Source organism: Camelus ferus, chromosome 10 (genome assembly GCF_009834535.1).
Source record: "Camelus ferus isolate YT-003-E chromosome 10, BCGSAC_Cfer_1.0, whole genome shotgun sequence".
NCBI classification, from domain to species: domain Eukaryota; kingdom Metazoa; phylum Chordata; class Mammalia; order Artiodactyla; family Camelidae; genus Camelus; species Camelus ferus.
The window spans coordinates 33986263-34013172 of NC_045705.1; the positions used below are offsets into that span (position 1 = coordinate 33986263).

Genomic DNA, 26910 nt, shown 5'->3' on the forward strand with positions numbered 1-26910 from the left:
CATTTAAAAAGAATGGTTTGGCCTCCTGCCTCATCCTACCTCAGCGTCAAGCATCAGACTCAATAAATGAACCGTCTGAATGCTGGTACATTCAAAAAGCGAAAGCGATAAAAAATGTTGTCATTTCGTTCGAAACCTTCTATAGAGCTCTAAGATCTACAGATAAAGACAGAGTGAAAATATAATTTGATCTTTTGATGCAATATGTCTGGGGTGTGAGGTAAGAAAGTCCTCATGCATGTGACTCTTAAAATATGTGACTTTGACCCATCTATTTTTGGCAGATAGATGCAAGAGTGAAAGAATAAGAGATTCAGTAATGGCTAACCAGAAAGATTTTTGCCTCAGCAAGACCGTGAGTTGCTTCTTTTATTTCTGTATCTGGATGAACAAGGGGAATTTCAAGTGATTTCAACACTGGATGAAATGTAATCCTCCCAGCCCGGGCCGGGCTCCTTCAAGCGCGCGGGGTAAACCTCCGTGGTGCCCGGCCACTGGGGAGAACTCCCATGGTACCCTGGTGACCCAGCTAGAAAGTAGCATTAGAGCCACAGCTTAGTTCAGGGCACCCCCACCGCGCCTCCCTGCTTCTCCATCTTCTCAGGAAGCATCTGGTATCACTGTTTACATCCTTCCACTCTCCTGCATCCAGTGCTGCCTGGTACCCTTCCTTTCGCTAAGCCTTCGGAAGCTCTGGAAACAGCAAATTATAACCCGGACTTCTATGGCCACCCCAACCCCCACCTTTACTATAATTTGGTGGTCCTGTAACCCATGCCTCCCCTAGCATCACAGGACAAGTGGGACACATTCTGAGGTCATGGTTAAATACGTGATTCCCTTCAGGTAGGTGCCATTTGAACAAGGGACCCAGGGAAGCTTTGCGAAAATAAAGTTCTAGGGCAGGTTTCTTATCTTTAGGTCAGACCAACCCTTAGGCTACATCACTTGGGAAAGCTTAGGACTACTTTCTCTTGTCTTACTTAGCGATCCCCGGTTCCTATCTTGCAAGCTGGAGTGGAGGGAGGCTTGAGAGTGACATAAACAACTTAACAGGCCAATAAAAATTCCCAGCATGGTTCTAAGCCCTGAACTTCAGACGTGTCCAGCCTGTCTCCAGCCGAATTCAACAGCGATGAGCATTGACACCTCACTCGGGCCAGCACTAAGGATACAGAAATGAATATTAATGATGGCAGCAAACATTGCATGGTGTTTGCTCTGCTGGTCATTGATCTAATCACTATACGTGCATTAATGCATTTACTCCCCACAAGAGCCCTGTGAGGTAGGTACAAAGATTCTCATGTTACAATGGCAGAAACAGGCCCAGAAAGCTAGCTCGTGGCTCCCTGCCCTGGGAACACTCAGGATCTCCTAAGAGAGACACCAGGTACATAATTGTGACAGAAATCAGGGTGTGGTTAGTAATACCACACGTGTAACGAAGGGCTCTGGAGCCCAGAGGAAGGAAAGGTTGGAGAGAACCTCCCAAAAGAGGCACTTTGGGAATTGGGTTTTGAAAAATGACTAGGATTTTGCCCTCAGGGATAAAAAAAGAGCCCTCAGGGTGGGTTCCCCTTCTACAGTTAGTTGCTCATCTATAGTTAGTGAAGCAGAGCAAAACTGCTTCGCTGAATCCTTCACCAGACTAACCCAGGTCCATTGCCTGTAACAAAGCCCTCCTAATTCTTCCTTGTTGAGCTGCCCAAAGTCCCCTGAGAAACTCAAGCTGCTACGTGCAAATGGGTTTATGGAAGCAAGACTAGAAGCAAAAAACAAACAAACAAAAACAAAAACAAAACCCTCTAGATGTTGGAAAACCTGAATTAAAGCGACAATGGGAATGGAGCAAAGAGGACACCTCTGAAAATCATGACAGAGGGTGTGGAGCGGGGGAATGACATTCCCCTCCCAACTAGGAGGATAGTGGATAAATTGGGCAAGAATCACGGAAAGGGGAACAGATACTGGGAGTAACATAGGGGATCGCAAGCCTCGTTTCTAAGTATGTTGGGTTGAATGTGGGAGCACAGGAAGCACAGCGGGGTGGGGAGGGTGAGTGTCTGAGGATGCAACTGGATGGGAATGTTGGGCTCAACCATAAGGGTCTTGAATACGACGCTAAGGCGTCTTGATTCATTCAATAGGCAGTGAGGAACCATTCAAGATACAAGATCTGTGACTGTCTTAAAAGTCAGTCTTAAAATGACATGACAAGAAGGGAGGAAAGGAAAAAAAAAATCACCAGGGGTCAGATCAGTTCCTCTGCCTTAATCCTAAAGGGAACTGAAAGTGTCCCCTTGTCCAAATTCAAGTCCAGATTGCCCACTGATTCTGCCGGTCACCAGAGCTTTAGCAGACTTGAGGCATGTCAGGAACTTACCCCATCCTTCATCTCTCATCTTGGACAAGTTTGCATCTCATTCCATGCATTTTATTCCTGTCTGTGTCCCTATTTCTGTCTCCACATGACTAACGTCTGTTCTTTCTTCAAGCTCTAAGTCTTACATCATTTTAAAACATCCTTGATCAATATACCTCCCCCACTGTCCTCTCTTCTTTGCTGTGACTAGCACTTCATGTACATCGTCTGCTGTCACCATTGTTTCTTGCTGACTACTATCATGACCACTGCTGCGGATACAATAATATTGAGCTGTGACACTGAGCTAGATGCTCTGCATAAAGCAGCTCATTGAATCCTCATGAAAACCCATCACACCCGAGGTAATCATTTCCACTTTACAGATGAGAGAACTGAAGTTCAGAAAGGTTAAATGACTCACCCGAAGTTGCAGGGCTGGGAACTGGCAGAGCTGGGATTCATGCTGAGGTATTGGATATACAAGCCACATTTTTTCTTCACACGACCGTTCTATGACTGATTCCACTGCGCATTAGTTATTTGCGTGTATGCCTCCCTTCTGCTGGAGCACGGGCCCCTTGAAGGCAGGGGCTGTGTCTTCTCTGGCATGATGGAGATGCTCATCAAATGTTATCTGAACAAGAGGAGGGAGACAGGTAGAGACAGTGATGGAAGGCAGTTTGTAGTGGGAGAATGATTACTATTTGTACTCACATTTTCCAGCTTTTTTCACAGAAATGATAATGGCTTTATGACATGCTGGGCTAAACTGGAGGGGATCTGGATTCTAGAAGAAAGCTGCTCTAGGCTGGAGCACACTGGACCATGATAAGGACTGTATGCCTGGCAACCTCAGTCCCCAGTTGGTTACTGTGGTATTGAAGGGACCAGTCCATCTCAGCATCCATTGGACAGTCTGTACTTTACATGAAGGGTCAAGAGAAAATAGATATTTCAGGCTTTGTACTATGAGGTCTCTGTTGCAACTAGCCCCCTTTGCCATTGCAACATGGAGGCTGTTGTAGACAACGCAGAAACAAATGGGTGTGGCTGTGGTCCAACAAAACGCCACTTACAAAAGCAGGCGCCCAGACAGGGGGCCATGTTTGGTGACCCCCGATTTATACAAACATTATGCTTCAGAGCTTTGGGTCCTTCTCCTCTCAGCCCGGTTTTTAATTTTGATGAAGTTGAAGGGGAGCCTCAGAACTTTACCTCTACCTGTCTGAGATTTTCAGCTGGGACTCTTTTAATGAAAAGACAGAGAAAGATACACAGTTGATTGAAGCGCACAGTGCACACCACTCAGGAGAAACCTGAAGCAAAAGAAACCCAAAACGGCAGCTGGAATTCCAGTTTACGCAGCATCGTCAACAAGAATAATACATCCGTAGAGAAACGACAGGGCAAAGGGAAGCTTGGGCTTTCAAGGGCGCCAACTGTGGGAAGGAAAATACATGGGCGAAAAAGTAAGAGTAAGGTTTGTTTGCAGATTCGTCTGGTGCCTTCCCTGGGCTAAGAAGAGTCTAAATAAAAGTAGAATTTATATGGTGCCTCTAGGCAGAGAAAGGTGAGCTTTTTCTGAGTTTGCTGCTGCTTAAGTGCCTTTAGTTCAAAATAATTTTTATGCAGGGTGGGAAGGGATAGACTGGGATTTCAAAATTGTAGAATAGATAAACAAGATTACACTGTATAGCACAGGAAAATATACACAAAATGTTATGATAACTCACAGAGAAAAAAATGTGACAATGAGTGTGTATATGTCCATGAATGACTGAAAAATTGTGCTGAACACTGGAATTTGACACAACATTGTAAAATGATTATAAATCAATAAAAAATGTAAACAAAAAATTTTTGTGCCAGAGAGAATATTTTGGGATGACATTCTGGTTTCCTTCAAAATCCAATTTATTAATTTATTGTTTTATGGGTAGTGTTTTTGGTGACATATCTAAAAACCTTGGCCTAACTCAAGTCACAGAGATTTACTTTCCTATATTTTTCTCCTTCAGTTTTTTGTTTGTTATTTAATCGTCCCACTTAATAAAGGGTCATCCTCCTTAGGAGCCCCTTGAGAATGAATGAATGTATTTTATAAAGAATACGGTATACTATTTTTTTTAATTTGTCATATTTATTTTTAAATGCATGAAATAGAATTTACCTTGATATTTTAAATACTGGATGAGATTTTTTTTTTTTTGCACAATTCAAATAAAATCTAACATGCTAATTTAAAAAGAAAAGCGTGAATGAATGAATGACTTAAATGAAATAAAGGAAAACCCTTCTCCCAATGCTCCTTACCTCCTCCTCTCCCTACCCTGGACGCCCCAAACCATGACGCTCAGCAGAGATTCCTCAAGCCCCAGTCTGATTTTTGAGCCCCTAACCTTGCTGATTTGTTTGCCTATAATTTAGTGATTCCCAGCCTTTCAATGATGAAACACATTCTTTTTACAACAATACACACATTCCACTTTTCTTTGCACCCCCAACCTGCATTAAAAAACTACAACAACATAGTTTTAAAATTGAATTTAAAATTAGTTTTCGTTCTCAATGGTTCAGAAACTCCTTGAGAAAACCGGAGACTTTCTGGCTTACAACAGTCCCTTTCTATGAAGTACAGAGAACAGTTTCTAGACAGGATGGATTTGGACCAAGCCTAAGGTTAGAGGTAGTGAGATTGCAGCTGGGCTGAGGAGTGGGCTTGGAAGGAGGGGCTCAGGGGCTTACCAGACCCACTGTCGTAAATCTCCCTCCACAGTTGCTCAGCTCTATTACCCATTTTTTTAATTAAAAAAAATGGTGTTTTATGTAAATAAATATCATAAAAATTTGAAAATGAATTAATCAAGAGGCAATATAAGTGCAGAGATGTCAAAACAAAGATTGAGTTTAGCAACAAGAACGTTGTACAAGGGGCCAAAATTTGGGTCTAAGCTCTCTAGAAGTCAAAACAGGGAGAAAGACCTCTTTGCTTTACATGACTTACAGAGTCCGTGAGATCTCAACAACCCAGCTGTCCAAGAGAAGCCTGTTGCAGAAGACTCTGTGTAATGTCCAGCGTAAGAGGGTGTCTTACCCACTCAACTGTGGGCTCCCTGATGGCGGGCCAGCCGTCGGCATTCCCATCAGTGGGGAGGGAAGGTCAGCAGTGCCTCCCCCCGTCACTCAGAGTTCTAACAGGAAACTGGAGACACCGCGGTTACACCATGCTAGCGTCTCCCCTTTCCCGCCCTTTTTAGTTTTACTTTTTGTCTACTTGCATAGAATATTTTGATACAATGAAAACTGAGCTTTACTAATCTTTGTATTTATTGAGCACTTATAGTAGGCAAAATGAGGCTTAAAACTGGCTTATTAATGAAACAATATATTTAAGAATCCAAGAAGGGGTCGGTGACTTAAAAGCTGATAGCTAAGTCTCATCACCTGGGGCCTCACAAGATCTCCTCTGGTTTTCTTTCATTCAGCAAACTTGTAGAGCACCTACTAGGTGCTCTCTCTGATGCTGAGCTCTGGAAAGAACTATGTAACCATGATGCGCACAACACGTTGCCCCCCCCTCCCCCGCCGCCACCATTCAAAGAGCTCGTGATCAGGTTGGATGAAGAACTCATGCAAAGTGACAGGCTCCTAGTTACACGCTGCTGAAGAGGTTAGGAGGAGTAAGAGACAAATCTTCCTGAGAGTCTGAAGGAAGGAGAGTGTGAGGGAAGGAGGATGACTTCTCAATCTTGATTGATGGGCAAGATTTCAGCAGGCCATGGCACAGCCTGGAACTGACCTGATGTGGGCATCCGGGTGTGAGCACAGTAAATGTGGGTCATGGGGAGAGGTTAGCCGGAGATCAGGGTGACAAGGTGAGCCTGGGGCCAGTCACCTACAGGCAAACAGTCACTGATAAAAGTGGACCAACATATATGCCAATTAACATGTCCTAGATAACTATTTACAGTGCTTCCTTTTGGTCTCAACAGGGGTCCAGATTTGGATGATCAGTTACATGGCCACCCTACTTATGCGGTGGTCCACTTTGCACCTCTTCTTTTTTTATTCTGCACCAAAACCTTCCATTATGCGCTGATCCTCACCTTTCTCCTATCAGGTAGGGAGCCCGGGTTTTGAAGCCTGAGAGGCTATTCCAGGAAAAGAATTGAGACCATCAGGAAGGGGCATTCAGTTGCTGTTGAAAGGATCCTTCCAAGCAAACAGAACTGAACGCACTTGAAAAATGTGCCTGGCTGGGACAGGAGTCCTGTCCCGTCCCAGAAACCTTACCAGCACTCTCCCAGTTAGAGTTTGTGTAACCTCATTCATTTTCCCATAATGTTCTGTTTGAGGTTCTGTGACATTTTCACAGTGAGTAATTTATATTTTGGGGGTGTCTTACCCACTCAGCTGTGAGCCCCAATCATCCATCTGTGTACCCATTGCTCCACTGCTCACCTCTATGCATCACCATCGGGATGAGCCCCACATCGTGACAGCTCACCGTGGTGTGCCAGGCGCCGTACCAAGGGATATCCTAGTTTTATCTCATTTAATCCTTGTAACAGTTTTTGACTTTGGTTTCGGGGTTATCCCCATTTTATAGATGAGATTAGTTCTCAGAAAGGTGAGACCATTTGCTCATGGTCAGAGAGCTGATAGACAGCTGTGCTGGTTCTTGAGTACAGGCTTGTCTGATTTGGCTCTGGAATCCCACGCTTAAAGCAGTGGCAAAGCAGAACCCGTAGCATTAGTGTCATCGATTTCAAATTTAGAAAGGCCAGGCTGTTCTAAAGTGCTTTACATCCATCAGCTCATTTAATCTTCTCAAGTAACCTAGGAATTTAACAGGATAACCCCAATTTTTTTTTTTGGTGGGGGGGTGAGTATTAGGTTTGTTTGTTTGTTTGTTTGTTTGTTTATAATGAAGGTCCTGGGGCTTGAACCCAGGACCGTGTGCATGCTAAGCAAGCACTCTACCACTGAGCCATATCCTTACCCCAACTCCATTTTATAGAGACACGAGAAACTTCCAGAGGCCAATATTTGCCCTGGACCAAGCCTACAGCTTTACTGCTATGCTCAGCAAAGAACTAAATGAAATAATCTATTCAAAGGGCAAATTCTACTCAGTAGGTACTAGCCATTATTATTAATATTTAAGTCATGTAACTTTGGGCAAGTCAACCTCTCTGAGCTTCTTAAAGACGTTTCCCCATCTTGAGCATGAGAACTATTTTCCTACCTTAAGATTTATGAAGATGAAGCAAGATGCTATTACAAAGGCGTTTTTCACGTAGAGAAAGCCCCTATAGACAGTAGTGACCGGAACTCTGGAGAAGGCTCAGGAGAGTCGCCAGTCAGTCAGTCCTTAGCTGACAGTTGGCTCCAATGTGCCCACGTTAGACCAGTAGGAAAAATGGTCTCAAACATCCCAGAATTATTAGGATTTCAATTGTCCCTTCCTCTCAGGACTCACAGTTTGTACCAATACTACTTCATCAGTATCCTGATACATTCCAGTCTGTAGCTAGAGTAGTTGAAACACCAAGAAGTAAAATAACTCACTTAGGTCATGGAAATGACCCTGTCAACCCTGTGAGGCCACACTTCCCCGCTATGTAGGGTCTCTCCGCGGGCTGTCAGAGCTGGCTCTAATATTCACACTTTGAAGAGCCCATTTGGATAAGAGCCTACATGCCCTGTGGTTCTAAGATTAGGGTTTAACGGGACACCTCAGGTTGTCTTTGTTACAACTACAGACCCAGAGTCTGGGTTTAAATTGTGATGAGGCCTGTGTTCCAACAACGTTACAAAACTGAAATCTGTCCTCATGGGAGTGCTGTTTGGAGTTAAAGAATGAAAATCTACTCTTGGGGGAAGGGTGTAGCTCAGTGGCAGAGTGTGTGCTTAGCATGCACGAGGTCCTGGGTTCAATCCCCAGTACCGCCACTAAAAAATAAATAAATAAACCCAGTTAAAGGATGAAAATTTACTCTGGTGTACTTGAGAGAAACAGGCCCTCCAAAGGGAAGACTCTTCCACCGGGGGTGACATAGAGGGCTGAGGACTCAGTTTTCCAAAGCTAAGCTTCATGGAACATGGAATAAAATAGAGGTTTTCCCTTGGTTTTTGAATGTTTTGACTGTGATCAAACTTTATATCATACTTTACATTGTGACCCAGTATATTGATATATATATATAATGTATATATAATACATATATTAAACCATACAAAACTGCCACTTTTTGTGAGTCAAAAACAATTGGATATGGAAAACTTTATATGATTATCTTATCTCACAAAATAATTTTGTGTAGTTATTTCATGCAATGCACTGTATTTTCTGTCTTTAAAAAAATTGCTGATTAGAACCTAATGTCTTTCATCCTCCACAAATAGGTCAGACCCCATGTGAATTAAAAAAACCTCTGACTTAGACCCAGGCTGAAAGAGAACTTTTTGAGTTCAAGGCAATGATTCTGGGAAAACAAATTGATAGAATGAATTTTATAACAATTACCAAAAAAAAAAAAAAAAAAACAAACTTCCAACTCCAAAGCTACATAATATGTCCTGGGGTCAATGCTGAGTTTGTCTTCTCTGTTGATTCCACACCCCTCCTCCAACCCCCTACTCCATCCCTGCCAAAGAACACCAGGAATACACCTGTTTTTGAAAAAAATCTGGGTTTATTGGTTCCTTACAACAAGGGAGGCGCCCAACATGGGTGGGGCCTCTTGGCAAGAGGGTGTTAGGGAAAGAGATTCTTACAGGCCTTAAGCTTGTATTAGGCGATTGGGAGAAGGGCTTGAGGAAGCGCAGTTCAGTCCAGGTACCTTCAGGAAGTGGGACCAATTCTATGGTTAGGTAGCTTACATCTTTTTATCTAGGCAGTAGAAGAAACAGAATGGGCCAAAGCTCTTACTAGTAGTGATTAAGCAGGACTGTTTGGTTAGTTTAAAGTCTAGACGGAATCCTTGCCATTTTCTTTGCAGAAGACCGAGCCGGGCCCTGTAGGGGTTTCTGTGGCCCCATAGGCCTTCTGTTCCTCTGCCCCGATGTCCTTCTGTGATCTCTTGAAACCCCCTTTCTTGTAGTACCTGAAGGCATAGTTTGCCCCCAAAGCAAGAACCACCACAGCCACAATGGCACCCATCCAGGAGCCAATAGTGGCGGAAACACTGCGTCCAGAGTCAGCCTGGCTCAAGAGTTTGACCAGCAGGGATGGATCATTGATACTGGCTGGCTGCCAGCGGTCAGAGCCTTTCTGCTTCACCCAGAACAGCTGACGGCTGGAGTCAATCAGGACAGAGAGCCTTTGGGCTCTGCTGTTGTTGAGCCAGGGCGGGCGGGGAATGAATGGGGGTAAGCGGACACCTGCCATCTGCTGGTCCAGCAAGATCCCAGCCTTGAGGCAGTAGAGGACTTGGCAGCCATCGCTGAGGTAAGCCTGGTGTTGACTGTACCCTTCTGGGCATTTCATGGGATATTTCGTGGAGCTGTCCTGATAGAACACCTCCTTCAGGATCCCAGGGCTCTGGCCCTTGGTGAAGCCAGCTAAGGGGTTGCCAGCCTGGCAGCTAAAGAAACCCCCGAACGGGACTGCCTGGGCTGAACCCAGCTCTGAGTCAGTACTGACACATACCTTGAGGTCGCCAAAGAGTGTCTGCGGGTAGAAGTGGGAAGGGCAGATCTGCGACCCGGTGAATGGGTTTGGGTTGCCTGGGCTGTAGAGGCCTCCGAAGAGGAAGCCGGCAGTGTTGAGCCGGAGGACCCGCGAGGGTGCGCACCAGGAGGCGGTCAGGCGCACGGTGTGGCGATGCTCGCGGTTGGCGCACACAGTGGGGCAGCACTTGAAGAAGAACCAGCAAGTGTGGCACTGCGGCCGGCACTCGGGACCGACCTGGCTCCACGTCTTCAGCTTGGTGCTCAGGTAGCTGACGGTGTAGTTTGCCGGGCAGGAGGTTTTGCCGGTCAGCGGGTTCGGGATGTGATAGGTCTCGCAGAGGCTTTTGGCACCCGGTTCGGACACAGGCTGACATTCCTGGAAGACGCCCCCGAAGGTGAAGTTGGCGTGGTTGCGGTTGCTGCACGAGCCGTCGTCCACATTGGCCCCGGGGTCGAAGTCGGGCGAGTCGAGCCTCATGCATCCCGGATGCGTGTTGATGGCGTAGTAGCGGTGGATGGCGCTGTTCACGGCGGCTGCCAAGCGTCGCACGGCGGGCGCGGGGAGCTCGGGCAGTGCCTCCGGCTGGATCAGCGCCGGCAGGGGCAGGCCCGACTTGCCGATGGCCACCAGCCGGTTGCTGATGCCTTTCTGCCACTTCTCCAAGGTGATGCCCGGGTAGAAGGGCACGCCGCCGTGGCTGCGCGTCTCGGAGGCCACCGTGTGGCGCAGGTAGTTGTCAAGGAGCTGGTTCTCCGCCTGCCAGGATACCCCGGTTCCCACTTTAACCTTTTTAAAGAACAAGGCCGAGGCGGCGAACGTGATGTTGATCCTATCTTGGGTGTTACTGCCCACCAGCTCCCGCTTCAGCTGGTCCTCCTGCACCAAGGTAGCCCCGGCCTCCACCTTGGTGAGGACGTGTGTGCCATACCTAACCACAAGCATCTCCGCCAGGTACTCGGCCTCGCGGGTCTGATTGTTCTCCAGGTGGTCGCTGATGGTCAGGAGATGCTGCCGAAAGATGGGCTGGAATTCGGTGTTCTCAGAGGCCTTCACAGAGTAGATGTTGTGGCGGACCTCCACCCTGCTTGTTAACGTCTTGTGCTCCAGGTTGTACTTCTTGACCTTCCGGCAGCTGAAGGAGAACTTACCGTTGAGGACGGAGAGGAAGGAGACCTCACTGTTGATGGAGGCCGCCCAGGAGTCTGTGTAGTTGACCCAGTGGTCAATGAGCTCGGCGCGGGTCTCCACGATGCTCTCCCGCCGCGGCATCACCTGCGTGTGGTCTGGGATGAGGTACTCGCCGTCCTCGGTGGTGAGGCACTGAGAATAGTCTCGCTTCAGCACCAGCTCCAGCTCGACGTTGCGCAGGTTGTCCCAGCCAGAGCCCGGCAACGCCCCCAGCACCGACACGTTTAATTTCTGCTTGCATTCTTGGAAGTCGGCCATCCCCTGTTCCCCCAGGACACCGCGCCCGGCCAAGAGCAGGACTAGCAGGGGCGCGAGGCGCTGCGCCATGGCAGGAGGAGAGCTTTGCCTGGGCAACCTGCCGCCCCTCAGCTCCTGCATGGCTTGGGGTCCTGGAGGGGAAGTCTGGGCAGGGGACTGAAATATTCAGAGCAGCAGAGCAGTAACTCAGCTCAACTCAGGCCCCTCCCCAATGAACAGTCCCCTCCCAGGTGCCTCGCTTTGAAGTCTTTACGGGAAAGGATAATAAGCAGGTCTCTTATCAGAAGCACCAAGGGGAGTGAAACTGATTTCAGGTTTGGGGCCAGGGATGGGTAGATTAGACTGGTAGAAAGTTCCATGCCCAAAGGCCATCTTCAATTCATTTCGATAAAGAAGAGCAAACCTTATCCACTGAATACATGGTATTTTGGTCTCTCACCCACTCCCAGCCACTGGACACAGGTAGGGTCCTGTTTTTGATTGCAAGTATCAAGCTCAGCCTGGGTGAAGAATTAGCCCAGGAGAACTGGGTCTTCCTCCGGGTGGCTAGCCAGCCTGTGGGCACTGTGGCTGGGAGGTCACACTCACTCCAGGATGATTTCCTTGTGGGCCTTCAGCAGACAGTCCAGACAAGGGCCCCTTTCCAGACTGGGGCAGGCTCAGGGCAGCTGTAAAGAATCAGGGATGGCTGTGCCAATGCTCCAGAGCCCTGGCCTATGGGCAGGACAGAGCGTCTCAGGAGGGCTTAGCGCACTCCACAGACAGTCCAGGGCCCAAGAATCTTTCTCAGCCTATCCCATCTGCTTGGAGCTCTCTGGAGCCCTCCTCCTGATTTAAGCAGCTGTTCTAAATGACACTTTGGGCTAGTGGTTTATAATCCTATTTTAACCTCTCATCAGTCTCTCTTTCTCTCTTTTTTAATAACTATTTTTTTCTTGGCAGGGGAGGTAATTAGGTTTATTTATGTATTTATGTATTTATTTATTTTCATGGAGGTCCTGAGGATTGAGCCCAGGACCTCATTCCTGCTTAGCAGGTACTCTACCACTGAGCTCTACCCTCCCCGCTCACCAGCCCCTTTTTACACATTAGGAGACAGGCCTAGAGAAGTCAAGTGACATCACCAGTACGCAATGCAGCCAGCGTTTGAATCCAGGTTCATCTGATGCCAGAGAACCGTTTCCACCCACTGATCTGTGCTCAGGGCCTCTTCTTGCTATTCAGTGTCAGAGCCTTCTTGACTTCTGTCCCTCCCAGGGCTCTTGCAGTTCAAGAAGGCTCCTGGAAAGGGCATATGAGATCACTTAACCCAGCGGTCTCGCTTCTGGTTACGTCTGATGGTGGTGGTGTGATTGGAGCAGATGTCTTCTCTCTCCATCATGTACGGGAGAGGTGGCAGTGTCCAGAGGAATGCGGGCTGGCCTTGACTTCTCAAGATCTGGGCTCGGTCATTCATCAGCTGAGCCCTCCCACTAGCGTGGGTTTCTTCCCTGAGTCCCACCGCCCTCATCTGTTAAATGATGGAAAAAATACAAGGTTCTTCAGGCTTGAGCTATTGGATATAAATCACCCAGCAGACTGCCTGGCACAAAATAGGGTGTTCTTTCAGTAAGATGGGTTAAGTGACTTGTTCAAGGTCTGAATCTGCACCCAAGCTGGTCTGAATCCAAAGCCTAGTGCTCTTCTACCACTACATGCTTTTCTCCGATCTCTATTTTTGCTTTCTTTGGTTAAAAGGTGTCATTCATTTCTCAAAAGGTACTTTGGGATGGATGATTTGCTAGATAGAAGATTGTTCTCTGGGGAAACAAGGATTTTCCCCTCTCTTGGTGGATCTTCCTGTGACGGGGACAAGGAATCATATGGCTTTCCCACATTCTGGGCTTGTGGCTTAGGAACACCTTATGTCATAAACTCAGAGGAGGCTGGAAATTCATCATGTTTGGTGACTGGTCTTCCCCAGGACCTGGGGCAGGTTTGCAGGCATTTTAAGAGCAGTGGATCCAAGAGAAGATACACACGCTTTGGTTGAATTGTGGCTAAGTGTTTGCTGATGTGGCTCAGATGCCAGCGGGAGGAGGGCAAGGAGCACAGTGAGGATGTTTGGTTACCACTCCTGGGCAGCATCGGCTGAGACCCGGGGATTAAGAGGGTCAAACAGTGCCCAGCACTCATATCCCCCAACTGTTCAGAGGCAGCCTAAGGAACACACAGGCAGGGGTAGCCTTGAGTCAGATACCAAGGCCCCGTGGGACCTCGGATAAGTGTGACTAACTGCAAAACAGGAACATATAGGACTTTTCTAGATATTAACTTTCAAAAATCACGACAAATGATTGTTATGGAAAAAGAAGAATCAAGAGATTAGATGAAGTGAAAAAGACCTCCACCCAGTTCTGCTCCCCGCTGACCCTTCCATGCTTGTTTCCTTGGGTGAACCCATGCATGTATATACACACTGTTTTCTTTTACAAAAGTGGTGCCAGGCCATGTGCTGATTTTACTAGGGAGAAACCAAGCTGCACAAGGTCACGCAATGGCAGATTGCAGCAGGAACAGATCTGAGTCCCTGCCTCCTGACCCCCAGGCTCAGTCCACCCCTCACCATGCCTCACAGCCTCCTTGGATGGTGCGAATTTCAATCGAGAGCTCCAGGGGACACAGATGCAGTTATCCTAGTGGATGAGCAGAGGAAAGGGTCCAAATTCCCTGCACATTGCAGGTGAAGCCAGTCAGAACTGCCACTGGCTGCCAGTGGCCTTCCTGAGGTTACTGGCTAAATATTGGCCCTGCCTGTAAGGGTCTCATTGTCGAACCCAAGTTCATGTGCCTCATGCACAGTGAGGCCAAGCAAATGTCAGAGTTTGGAGCAGAGAGAGGTTTATTGCAGGGCACCAAGCAAGAAGAATGGGCAGCTCATGCTCAAAAGACCCCAAAATCCCCCACAGATCTTGAGGAAGAGATTTCTACAGGCAAACTGTGGGGTGAGGGCGGCAGAGTGTATGACTTTCTTCCGGTTGGTTGGTGGGGAGGTAACAATCATGCTTCGTGAATCTCAGCCTCTGGTTCCAACTAGTCTGGGGTCTGTGTGCTTGTGGTCAGCAGGTGTTCACCATCCTTCACCTGGGTGGGGGTGGGGTCTTAGGTTCAGAGATGTGTAGGCGATGGTCATCTATGTCCTTTCAGGAGAAACTAGGAGTCTCGTGTCTCTATTAGCCTATTAACTGATCAAGCCTGCTCTTTGAAATTGGGGAAGGCCAAGAAGACTGAAACCTTTTTTTTTTTCTCTTTTTTCCTACAAACAAGAAACAGGGGACATGGTGGAGCTTTTGTACCTGGAAGGCCCTGCAGGGTCTTGTTTGATTTCAGTCTTATTTCATACCCTACATATGATGCTTAGCTGAGGAGGGAATACATGAATAAGTGATTGAGGATGCAAAGTGGTTCCTGAAATATCACCATAAAGGAAGATACTCCTTTCAATAGAATCACATTATTAATTGTGTTGTCTATCTATATGTATTTTAATTTTATTTTTTGAAGTCTATTTGATTTACAATGTTCTGTTAGTTCCTGGTGTATGGCATAGTGATTCCGTTATATATATTCTTTTTCTTTTTTTTAATTGTTGAGAAACAGTGAAAACAATTTTTTATTCTTATTTTTTATTGACGTGTTGTTAATTTACAATGTTGGTTTCAGGTGTACAGCAGAGTGATTCAGTTATACATACAACATACATACATACGTATGTATTTTTTCAGTTTCTTTTCCGTTATGGCTCATTACAAGAAATTGAATATAGTTCCCTGTGTTATACAGTAGGTCCTTGTTGTTTCTCTATTTTATATATAGTAATGTATATCTGTTAATCCCAAACTCCTAATCTATCCCTCCCCTCCTTTCCCCTCTGGTAACCACAGTTTGTTTTCTATATCCCTGAGTCTGTTTCTGGCTTCTAAATAAAATTTATATCCTTTTTTTTTTTTTTTTAGATCCCACAAATAAGCAACATTAGGGGCAGGGTACAGCTCAGTGACACAGCACGAGCTTAGCATGCACAGTCCTGGATTCAATCCCCAGTACCTCCTCTAAAAAAAAAACAAATAAATAAACCTAATTACCTCTTCCAATAAATAAATAAATAAGCAACATCATATGATATTTGTCTTTGACTTACTTCACTTAGTATGACAATCTCCAGGTCCATCTATGTTGCTGCAAATGGCATTATTTTATTCTTTTTAATGGCTGAGTAGTATTCCATTGTACATATATACCACATCTTCTTTATCCTGTCATCTGCTGATGGACATTTAGGTTGCTTCTCTCTCTATTCTTAAAATAAGACAGGGGCCAAGTAATCAATACTGCTTGAAAACAATCGTGCTGCTTGTCAAAGAGAAAGAGGCCATAATGAAGAGGAAAAGAAGCAGAGATGGGGGAGTTAGCTGGAGTTTGGCAGAACTGGATTTGGGGTAGACCTTGGCATTTAGTGGCTGCGTGATCTTAGACAAGGGATTTAATCTCCTTGAACTTCTTTTCTGTGAACATCTGAGAATGTGAGGGGGAGGAGAACAGGAGTGATTTAATCAAGACGACAAGGGTCAGACAGGCTGAAAGATCTGGGGGACTTTTAGTCTGGTGGGTTTAATGGTTCAATATCAGGGGCAGCCCAGGGATGCTGAGCTGCAGTCTTAATGCCTTCCTCACCCTGAAGTCAAGCTGATGGATTCTGGGTTAAACTTCTCAGTAACTCCTATTCTCTTTGGGTGCGTCCCACCCTGACCCTGCCACCCACACCCAAGAATCATCTGATCAAGGGATGCGTAAGGTCAAAGAAACTTCCAGGTCCCGCTCCTCCCTTCCTTCTGAAGGCACCTGGCAATCCCTGCTTCCTGCACTGTCCCTGCCTTTCCTGTGATAACTTTTCTTTAGGATTTTTCCTGGGTTTGCCTCACCTGGCAATGGAAACATGTGTTCTCTGCAACTTTGCTTGGAGAAGACTCAGACTCCTTAAAGAGATGAGGAAAACCGGCAGGGGATACAGAATCTAGAAGAACCCCGATCAGCATCACTGAATTAACCTGTGTCTCTTAACCTGCAGTGGTTCAGTGCTTTGTGGAGGAGGAAAAATAATCTTCTCTCCACCATTCTGAATCCTTGACTAAGACCCCTTGTAATAATAGACAGATTAACAACAACAGCAACAAAAAACCAAGTTTATAAAATATATACCTCATGTAGACATGGGAGATACCCAGGGAAAAATGAATAACTCAAAGAGGTTGGCTTTACAATTTAGGCTTAAATATCAATAGGAAAAGAGGAGTCAGGGCACACAGGCCTCTCAGAGGAGAGTCAATGATTTTGAGGAAAGATGAACGGGCCCTTAGCAGAGAGATGGGAAGTGTGATTATTTGTGGTAAAGTTCATTTGGTTGTGGTGTTGACCTGTGGTCCCCCCTCTCCTATGTTAAGCACCAATCTTCCCTGGTTGCTGAGCTCCTGGGGAAGGGGTTAATGGCCACTGAGTTCCTTCTGGAGGATCTGTCTTTAGGCAGACAAGGAAAGTTCAGAAAATGCCTCTTTTTACATTTGCTGTTTCTCAGATGCCTTTTGCATCAGAATAAGCAGGATACCAAAGCAGCATATTTTGGGGTGGCCTGCTCTGTTACATGTCAGCTTATCTATTACACTGATTCCCAACAAAGCCGGTTAACAATACACGTCCTTGGGTTCCACGGAATAAGAACTGCTGAAGATGAGTTCTGAGAACCTGTATTTTGACAAAGTTCTGAGACCCAAGTGACCTACCTTCTACAGAGCTTACCTTCTACGTTAACCTACTAGTCCATTGTCTTCACCAGCGTGGCGACTATTACAGGAGATTCTTGCCAAGACGAGTGGCTTGACTTCTCATCACAGAAAGTTTCCGAAATGTCCATCAACTCCTCAAGGACAGCAGCAAGTCGGTGCCCTAAGATTACATGACGTCTTACCTTGCTGTCGCTGCCCGCCTCAGACCGTTGTGCCGTGATGTCCACCCAGTTCTAATCCTGACATCCCCCACTCCATGGAAGGATTTGCCTTAATGAAACTTCCACTTCTCAACCAGTTCTAACCATGCCTTTCCCCCTCTGAGACGATGCCAAATCTCCACGGAGATGGAGCTGTCCCTGTCTCGTCAGCAGGTTGTATTATGATATTTGGGGCGCTGGCATGCCCCGGGCCCCAAGAGATTGGAGGCACAGATTTGAGAACTACTGGACAAAATCAAGTCCAGATTTCTCAGCCTAACCTACAAGGTCCCCAGTGGTCTGACCATTGCCTCACTTTCAACCCAGTTGTCTGTTTACCCTCCTTTTAAAAACCATACACTTGAACCATATACTTGAACATTCTCTTGTATTTTTTGGAACTTTGTGCTTTTATATCAGGCTTTTCTCCCTGCTCCTCCTTCTTATCTCTCAGCGTCTTTTTCCTCACCTATTGTTGTAACCAGTCACCAGTGATGGTCCCCAGTTAACTACCCCTCCCAGGATTCGTGCCCCTGTGAGGTCCCATCTTACGGTGAATCTGGGCTGGCCCTGTGACTCATTTTAGCCAATTCAATGTGGCAGACGTGAAGCGGTGCCATCAGGTTAGGGCCTAAATCTAAGATGGCCTGGACTCCTGCACTTCTGATGATGTGGGAAAATGGGGCTCCAGAGGGTGGTCGTGTGCCAGGTCTTGGGCTTGTGTCCTGCCAAGTGAGGGTCCCTGGGATGTGCCCTGCCAAGTGAGGGTCCTCGGCTTTGCACAGGAAAGAATTCAAGAACTCATAGTCAAGGAAAAGTAAGTTTATTCAGAGAGATGCAGGCTTCATGGACAGAGTGTAGGCTATGTCAGGAGGCCAGAGAGGCCACAAGGCTTGGGGACAGGGGGTGGGAGTTGTTTAGAGTAAAACTAGATACACATTCCATAGACAGAGTCAGGCCATCTCAGGAGGCAGGAGCGAGAGACCATGAGGTGCGGGGTGGTTAGTTTTTATGGGCTTGGTAACTTCATATGCTCACAAGTGGGAGGATTATGCCAACTACTCTGGGGAAGGGGTGGGGATTCCCAGGAACTGGGCCACTTCCCACTTTTTGGCCTTTTATAGTCAGCCTGGGAACTGTCATGGCACCTGTGGGAGTGCCATTTAGCATGCTAATGTATTTCAGTGAACGTTTAATGAAGCTTGAGGTCTCCTGGGAGTCAGATTTCCCGCCATCTTGGGCCTAAGGTCTACTGGGAGTCAAATCTTCAGTCGCTGTGTCATTCTTTTGAAGGTTGTGCCCTGCCTCCTTCCCTCCTGTCTCACTGAGAGCCCTGAGCTGTCCCCTTGTTCTACTGGAGAAGCCACACAGAGAGACACCGTGTGACTATCTGGAGAGGTGGGGAGCCCGGCTCTGCCAGCGTCCTGTTCGTAGAGGATATGTAGGTGGGCTCCCAGCCAACATCCCCCGGAAGGAACAAGTGCCCAGTTCAGCCCAGTCAAACCACAGACGAATGAGTGACAAAGCATAGTTGCTTGAAGCCACTAAATTTTGTGGTGGTTTGTTATAGAGCAGTAAACAACCAAATATCCACTTTGAAGATGTACCTCAAAAGCCACTCCTTTACGGAGCTGTGTGTTTTTTCTCACTCAGCTACCTTCCCATTTCCATAGCAGGAGCTAGAAATCACCCAGCTCCCTGCTGAAGTCAAACAGAAGACAGTCAGCTTGCTAAATGGAAGCGTCCGTCTTTTTCTGGCCTCTTCCTGAAGAGTGTTCCATGAATGCCACCTGTTCTATGGCCAATGGGGCTTTTTAGTTGAGACTAGCAATTGAGGAAAATCTCCACAGAGGGTCAGAAAAATGTGTGGCATGCGCTGCCCGCGGTAGATCAGATGTGCCGGCTTCCACAGATGAAATCACTGTCCTGAGAGGAAATCATGGCTTTAAATCTTTAAAGGTTTAAAGTGTATCTAGGTTGTGGTGTATCTGGTCAAGGCTGGGGTAATTTTTGAGGGGATGTAGAGAGATAAACCACAGGGGCAAGTGTAAGGATAAAAAGTGGAGGATAGGGGTGAATTCCAACTTTTCGGGTTTATAATGCAGGCTTTGACTAAGTTTATATATACCCTGTGAGTATCCTTTCTGCGTGTTTAAAAAGCCCAGTGACAGTAAAATAAAAGGCTCCCCTGGTGGCGAGCAGGTGGTTTTATTCTGGAAGCCGGCACGCTCCCTCCTGCGCGGTGAGCATCACTGACCAGCAGAGGGCAGAGCAGACAGCAAGAGACACCTTGGCTGGCTGTTCCGTGAGCCAGAATGAATTTTTTTTTCCTTCCCCATCTGTGATTAGAAAACACATAACATAAAACTTACCATCCAACCTTTCTAATTGTCTAGTTCAGTAGTGTTAAGTATGTTGACAAGGCTGTGCAATCTCCAGAACTTCTCCTTTCGCAAAATGGAAACTCTGTACTCATTAAACTAACCATTTCCCGCCCCCTCAGTCACCGGAAACCACCTTTCTCGTTTCTGTCTCTATGAATTTGATGACTTCAGACACCTCGGAGAAGCGGAGTCGTACAGTGGTTGTCTTTTTTTGACTGGCTTATCTCACCTAGCTTAAGGCCTTCCAGATTCATTCCTGCTGTAGCACGTATCAGAACTTCCTTCCTTTTCGGAACAACTATTTTTTAGCATGTCTCCTCTTTCTGGATTCAACACTTCATAGTATGTCATGTATTTGTAAGTGGGGGCATCAGTGTGTCCTTTCAATTCCTGCCTGTGCTGGCGACATACACGTGCTTCTTGTTCAGCCTGGTGCTTGGTACGTGGGGTCGTGGGGTCGCTGAAGAATGGAGCATGAAAATTAACACACTCATTCCCTGGGCAATCCCTGCCAAGGGCATTCTGGCTGTCGGTGTAAGAACCAGGACATTGTTCATCTTCCTCCTTTAGTTCAGTGTCTCCATGTCTGAGAATCTATTTAAGAGAAATGATTCAAGAAGGAAAATGGGATTCACCATTAAAACATTTAGAGTGGTCCATGTGAACAAGAATAGTGGTGCACTGCTCACATCTCCCTGCAAGGCAGTGCCTGCTGGGAGGACTGCCGGGAGCTGGCAGCCTCCACCTGCTGCCCGTTTGGGATCTGCTGCAGCATTTGCCCCAACTCCGTACTCTTCTAGGGGATTGGAACAGGCTTCTTTTAGCAAGTGGGCTTTAACTAAAGCTTGAAGGATGAATAGGACCTACTCAGACAAAGAGTGGATAGAAGAGGAGCGGAAAAAAGACTGTAGTAGAAGGTGTGTTTTTCATTATTTTATTTTATCTTTTTGGTGGAGGTACTGGGGATTGAACCCAGGACCTGGTACATGTTAAGCACACACTCTACCACTGAACTACACCCTCCCCTTAGCAGAAGGGTTATTGGTAAGCCAACTGAGTAGTAGAATTTCACTTCTCCATTTTGGTTACCGAAGATTGTCCTCTCAATGGACCCATCTCTTTCCCACAAATGGCCCCAAACATGTCCTTTCCTTGAATCTACTAATGTTGCTTCCAGCTGAAAATTCCTGGTCAACCAAGGACCTCTTTTAAATTCTCTGGATCTTTAGAATAGACTCGGTAAGTGTTGGTCTAGTAATCGAGATTATCTGTCGTCTCCCGGATGGGCTAGGAAACGAAAGGATAAGAAGGGACTTTGGAACCCCGGGGGATCTATGCAAACGGGAAGCTTGCTCATTTCAGCTCTGGCGTAAGTATGCCCGAGGAATGAGCTCAGGTTTCAATAAAAAAAACCAGATACTCCTACCTGCTCTTGTGGCTGGACAATGACTGGGTTAACATTAGGCCACCTGCCCACCAGCACCTGAGGCTGGAATGGGTACCTCTAGTTTATATGGAAGATGGTACCATAAACCTGTAGCGGCCCAAAGGCTAGGGAGACTCAAGGCATTGGGAGAGGGCAGCAGAGCATCCCCTGGCTGTGGACAAGTCTTGAACTAGATCCATAGACTTTCAGGGCTGCTGGGGTTGGGGTCTGTGTGCAGCATCTTCCCAAGTGGTGTCTGCTTGAACAGCTTGACTAACAGGGAGCTCACTACCTTCACAGGCAGCCCAGTCTGTCCGTGGTCAGCTCTGACCGTTAGATTTGCTTTTTGCTTTGTAGAAGTTGGTCTCCTTGATGACTGCACATTTCAATCTCAGTTCTGGAGCCATCGTGAAAAACTGGAGCTTCTGTTTTCACCTGATAGAGCTTCAAGTGGTTGAGGAATATTCAGCCACAATAATTAATAATAAAAATAAAATAAAATAATAATAATAATAATAATTTAACCAGGCCCTATTATATATCAAATACTATGCTAGACACTTAACACATTATCCTATTTAATCTTTTCTTTCTTATTAATTTATTTTTAAAATTCTATTATTTTTAGTGGAGGTCCTGAGGATTGAACCTAGGACCTCGTGCACGCTAAGCATGTGCTCTACCACTGAGCTGTACCCCCCATTTAATCTTTATAACCACCTGGTCATGCAGGGGCTGTTATCCCCACTTCAGAGTTGATGAAACTGAGACTTAGAGACAACAAGTAACTTGCTAGTAAGTAACGGAGTTGGGGTTCTGTATTAGTTAATGTTCTCCAGAGAAATGGAACCAATACAGTGTGTATTTATGAATACACATATTATTTTTTTATGACAAGACATTACAGGGAATTATATGGAACCGTTGGATTATTTTATAGTGGAGCAAATACACTTAAAGAGAAGAAGCTTTCATCTGAGTACGATTCTCGAAGAACACTATACATGATTTTTAGGAGTTGGGGATCATATAAAAATGTCTTGACAAATGTGCCAATACATGAAATTTGATGGGACACGTTTTGGAGACTTTTTTTCACTTGGGAAAAGCTGGCAGAGTGTCTTGGGAGTTCAGCTTCTGATGTGTACTTGTCCCCCAACCTTCCCGGACTGGAGGTTCTTGGATGACTCATCGTTAAGTAGACTGTAACGTGCAGTGCGGGACGGCTACTTTCAGAGACAGCGCGCTGTAAGGAGTTTCTCTCTCTTTTTCAAACGTTTCTATAATGTGAACTCTCTGCTTTTTGCACTTCCTTACACTCATATTCTGCCAACCTCTGCAGAGACCAAAGACAAAGAAGGCTAGAAAGAACCAATAATCAAGAAAATACAAGAGAATTGGGGGGAGGGTACAGCTCAGTGGTAGAGCGCATGCTTAGCATGCACAAGGTCCTGGGTTCAATCCCTAGTGCCTCCACTAAAGAAAAAAAATTTTTTAATATATAAATAAAGCTAATGACCTCCCCCCAACAAAACAGACAAACAAAAACACAAGAATATAGTTATGCATATTAGGGTGGGCTTAAAACTGGAAATTCATATAAATAGAGAAGAATAAATTAAACAGATGATATTAAAATAGAAGTTTTTAGCATTCAAAAACGGGAGGAGAAGAAAATTTTTACAAGAGCGAAGTTTAAATAAAATTCATCAATAATAAGGACTGTATGAAAAAAAGTGAAATCAGGAAAATAAAAAATAATTACATAACAGTAATTATAATTAGCCCAAAATGTTAGAGTAGTTATATGTGAGATGCTGCCTTAGCCCTTCACAGGAATCACACACTCCTCACAGGACGGGGAGAGTGGAGGCAGTTAATATTCCTATTGAATGGGTAATTAACTGGAGGCCTGACAGATAAGGCAACTTTTTCAAGGCCAGCTGGTGAGGGGCAGAGATGGGACTCCAACCCAGAACACTAAACCGTCCACTCAAAATTGGATAAAAAGCTTGAGCTGTTTTTATTCACATCACTTCTGACATCAAACGAGAGGTGTGTGCGCACATGTGTGTGTTTTCCTCCTGACACCAGCTACTTTGTGTGTGTTTTCCAACACCACGTCTCCAACTCCCTGACACCAACTGGACACCCAACAGTTCAGTTCACTTCTGAGACTCCCTGGAGTCAGTGCCACCCCCACCGGTGATGCTGTCTCCCCTTCAGACGCCAATTTCAAGTCCTGGGCCATGTGAACTTCTGACAGATCAGTTCCCATGACCCTCCTCCTCAGTCTGGATGATTTGCTGGAATGGCTCCCAGAATTCAAGAAGGCACATTACTTATGTTTACCAGTTTCTTATAAAGGATACAGGGAGCATCCAGATGGAGACATACATAGGGTGAGGTCCAATAGCTCCTTGAGTGCGGGGGCTTCTGGCCTTGGGGTCATACCACCTTCTAGCATGTGCGTGTTTACCAACCAGGAAGTTCCCCAAATCCTGTCCCTTAGCAGTTTTTAGGGAGGTTCCATTGTGCAGGCATGATGGGTCACGTCACTGGCCATTGGTAACTGAACTCAGTCTCCCGCTCCTCTCCGCTCCCCAGAGGTTGGAGGGAGAGGCTGAAAGTTCCAACCTGCGAATCACCTGATTGGTTCCTCTGGCAAGAAGCCTCCATCTCGAAGCCATCCATGGGTCCCCCTCAAGGGTCACTTTATTAGCATAAACTCAGGTAGTGGCTGAAAGGGGCTTGTTATGAATAACAAGAGCTACTTCCGTTACCCTATCTCTCAGGAAATTTCAAGAGTTTTAGGAGCTCTGTGCCAGGAACTGGAGACAGAGACCAAATAAATATGTTTCTTTTTATGTTGCAAAGCTGAACCAAATTGTGTCAGGGATTCCCCAAGACCACTCTCGGGTTCAATGATTTGCTCAGAACTCAGAAAAGCTGCTTTGTTGACAGTGACGGTTCATTACAATGAAAGGACACAGATTAAAATCAGCGAGGGAGAAAGGCACGTGGCCTGGAGCCCAGGTGAGGAGGTGTGAGCTTCCAGGGAGGTGGTCTACCCAGGGCTCTGCTTCCCAATGAAGTGTCGACATGGACAAGCTACTGCCAACCCTGGATGCCCACCTGAGCCTCAGCGTCCAGAGTTTTTACTGGGGGTCAGTCCTGTAGGCATGAAATGCCCACATGACAACTTTAGCTGCCCAGTCACCAGCCCCAATCCTCACTCCCAGAGGTTGAACTGACACAGTGTCGCCCAAGGCCCCAGGTGAGTGAACACAGGGCTCAGTGTCCGTCACGTTGCTGGTATAAACTCTGTTATGGATTGAGATCACAGATATACGAAGTTATTCATTCTCATGGGGTTGGATATTCTGAGGGCTCAGAGGTTATCTGCTGAGAGCTTCTGGCCAAGGGCTAGTCTTGTTTCTGGAATGTGCAGGGTTTGAACAGGCCAGTCCTGGTGAGCTAGTCCTTTATTGCCCAGGTACATTTAAGATAAAAGCGATAGAAATGTAAAAAAAGGCAACAGTGTAAAGCAATGAAAGATTAAAATCACCTAAAAATGGTTAAAAAAAAAAAAAAAGAAAATGAAATCAGTTATTAGTCAGACTTGAGGTCTGTAAGAAGTTTTCTGAGAAAGTCCCCGGAAAAGGGTTTTCTGCTGAGGCCACAGGCTGTCTCTTCCTGCAGTGGGCATGGCAGGCAGCCACGAACTGCCCTACTGCTTGACAGGTTCCTCCTCTTGTGCTCAGATCATGCTTCCTTTTCTGTAGGTTGGGCAAGGAGGATGCGGGGGATGGAACCCCAAACAGCTACAGCTTGTCGCAGCTGCATCAACAGAGCAGGCCCCCGCCACTGCACTGGAGGGCGGCCCCAGCATTCACAGCACGAGGATCTGCAGCATTTCGCAACCACACCACTGCAGAGGGGGTGGGCCCCTGCAGAGTCAGCCACGTGGGAACGTGACTCCCAACCATTGTCAGAGGCAGATGCACTATGAGCGAGTTAGGACCTTCCCAGGTCCTTGACTGGGCAAAGTTTGAGAGCAGAGTCCAGTCCTCAGACAAGGTGTAGATGACACTCAGCAGACGTGGATGCCAGGGGGTCAGATTCTAACCAGGGGAGAGAGGTTGGTTACCTTGGTTCTCCTCCACCCTTGGTCTGGCGTTTAATCAGATCATTCATCAGACGCTTAGATCCATCTAAATGACATCTAGTTGTCACCTAGGGAGATGGACAAAGAGTGATGTCATCTCTATTAATCACCTTTGCTTAATTTGAGATTGAATTTTGTTTTGTTTTTTTAAAAACAGACTGAGATTTATGTCTGAAGGTGATACTGTGTGTGAAGCATAAAGAAACATTATAAATCAGGAATATGGTGAGATTAACAGACACACATCACTATATAGATAAGCAACAAGGATTTACTCTATAGCACAGGGAATTACAGTCATTATCTTGTAATAACCTATAATGGAAAAGAATCTGAAAAAATATATCTGAGTCACTATGCTGTACATCTGAAACTAACACAATATTGTAAATCAACTCTACTTCAATAAAAAAAAGACAATAAAGAAACATTAAGATTTTGTGGACAGTGAGTAGAGACTTAATTTAAGAATCACTGAGGCTTTGGAAGAAGACTGACAGAAGAAAGACACAAGTGTGCAGACAGAGAGGTCCCTCCGGCATCAGGCAAAATTAACTCGAGTGACTGACATCTATTTATTTCCTACTGAACATTTTGAGTTTCATGCATAAAACTGCCCTCGTATTGTTCAGGCAGATCATGAGCTGCAAAAGGGCAAAAGCATCAGGCATCCTTCGACATCTAAACACAATAGCATGCATTTGAAGTGAAGGAAGCTGTTTCCAAATTTTGAGGGCAAGGGATGTGACCAGCAAATATTGCAACCAGCTAAGCTGCTGTTTATGGGTAGTGTCTGCAGAGGGAGCTTCTCAGGTATGTATACATTCAAGAAATGCATCACTCAGGCACCGTAACTGGACAGTTGAGTGAAGTCATGCTTTGCTTAAATGAGAAACGAATCACAATAAGGAAGGCAACAACTGGTAACCAGTAGTAAAGAGATGAGTCCTGACACCAGTAAAAGACAGAATTGAGCCTCATGAGGTGTTTTGAATAGAGCCATAAACTAGAATGGGAATGTGAAAAGGTAACTCTTGACTAAGAAGATACGCGATATAAAAATAAAATTACACTGAGAATCTGAGTCCAAAATCGCACACTTCAGTTTTGGAAAAAAAGGAGGGACATTAAATTGACATAAATTGGGCTGCCTGTCTCATTTTCCACGTGGGAGTGTCCGCTTTTTTATTTTTCACTTCGATAATTAGAAAAATACAGCCTTAAGTATATTGTTTTAAAAAAGTAGCAGTGAGTACTCGTAAAATTTAAAGCAGAATCTGCAAATACCAAATTGCTTTAAAAACAAAAATGATCTAGGGAGAGATACACCAGGACATTTTTCCTTCACCTCCTGCTATTGCTAAGGTTTTTTTTTTTTTTTTTTCCTTTCTGAGACTTTCTTTCCATCATTAAAGGGTAGT

General features: G+C 45.9%; 1 protein-coding gene across 1 annotated transcript; it reads right to left on the reverse strand.

The window, feature by feature from the left end:
• Nucleotides 1–9341: 9341 nt before the first annotated feature.
• On the reverse strand, nucleotides 9342–11561 carry LOC106728804 (macrophage-expressed gene 1 protein). The gene has a single exon (XM_014553396.1). The coding sequence runs from the start codon at nucleotides 11559–11561 to the stop codon at nucleotides 9342–9344; it is 2220 nt and encodes a 739-aa protein (XP_014408882.1).
• Between the last annotated feature and the right edge of the window lie 15349 nt (nucleotides 11562–26910).

What these genes read in the sequence shown, in the direction of transcription:
- LOC106728804 (XM_014553396.1), bottom strand. Translation starts at nt 11,561, where the DNA reads ATGGCGCAGCGCCTCGCGCCCCTGCTAGTCCTGCTCTTGGCCGGGCGC.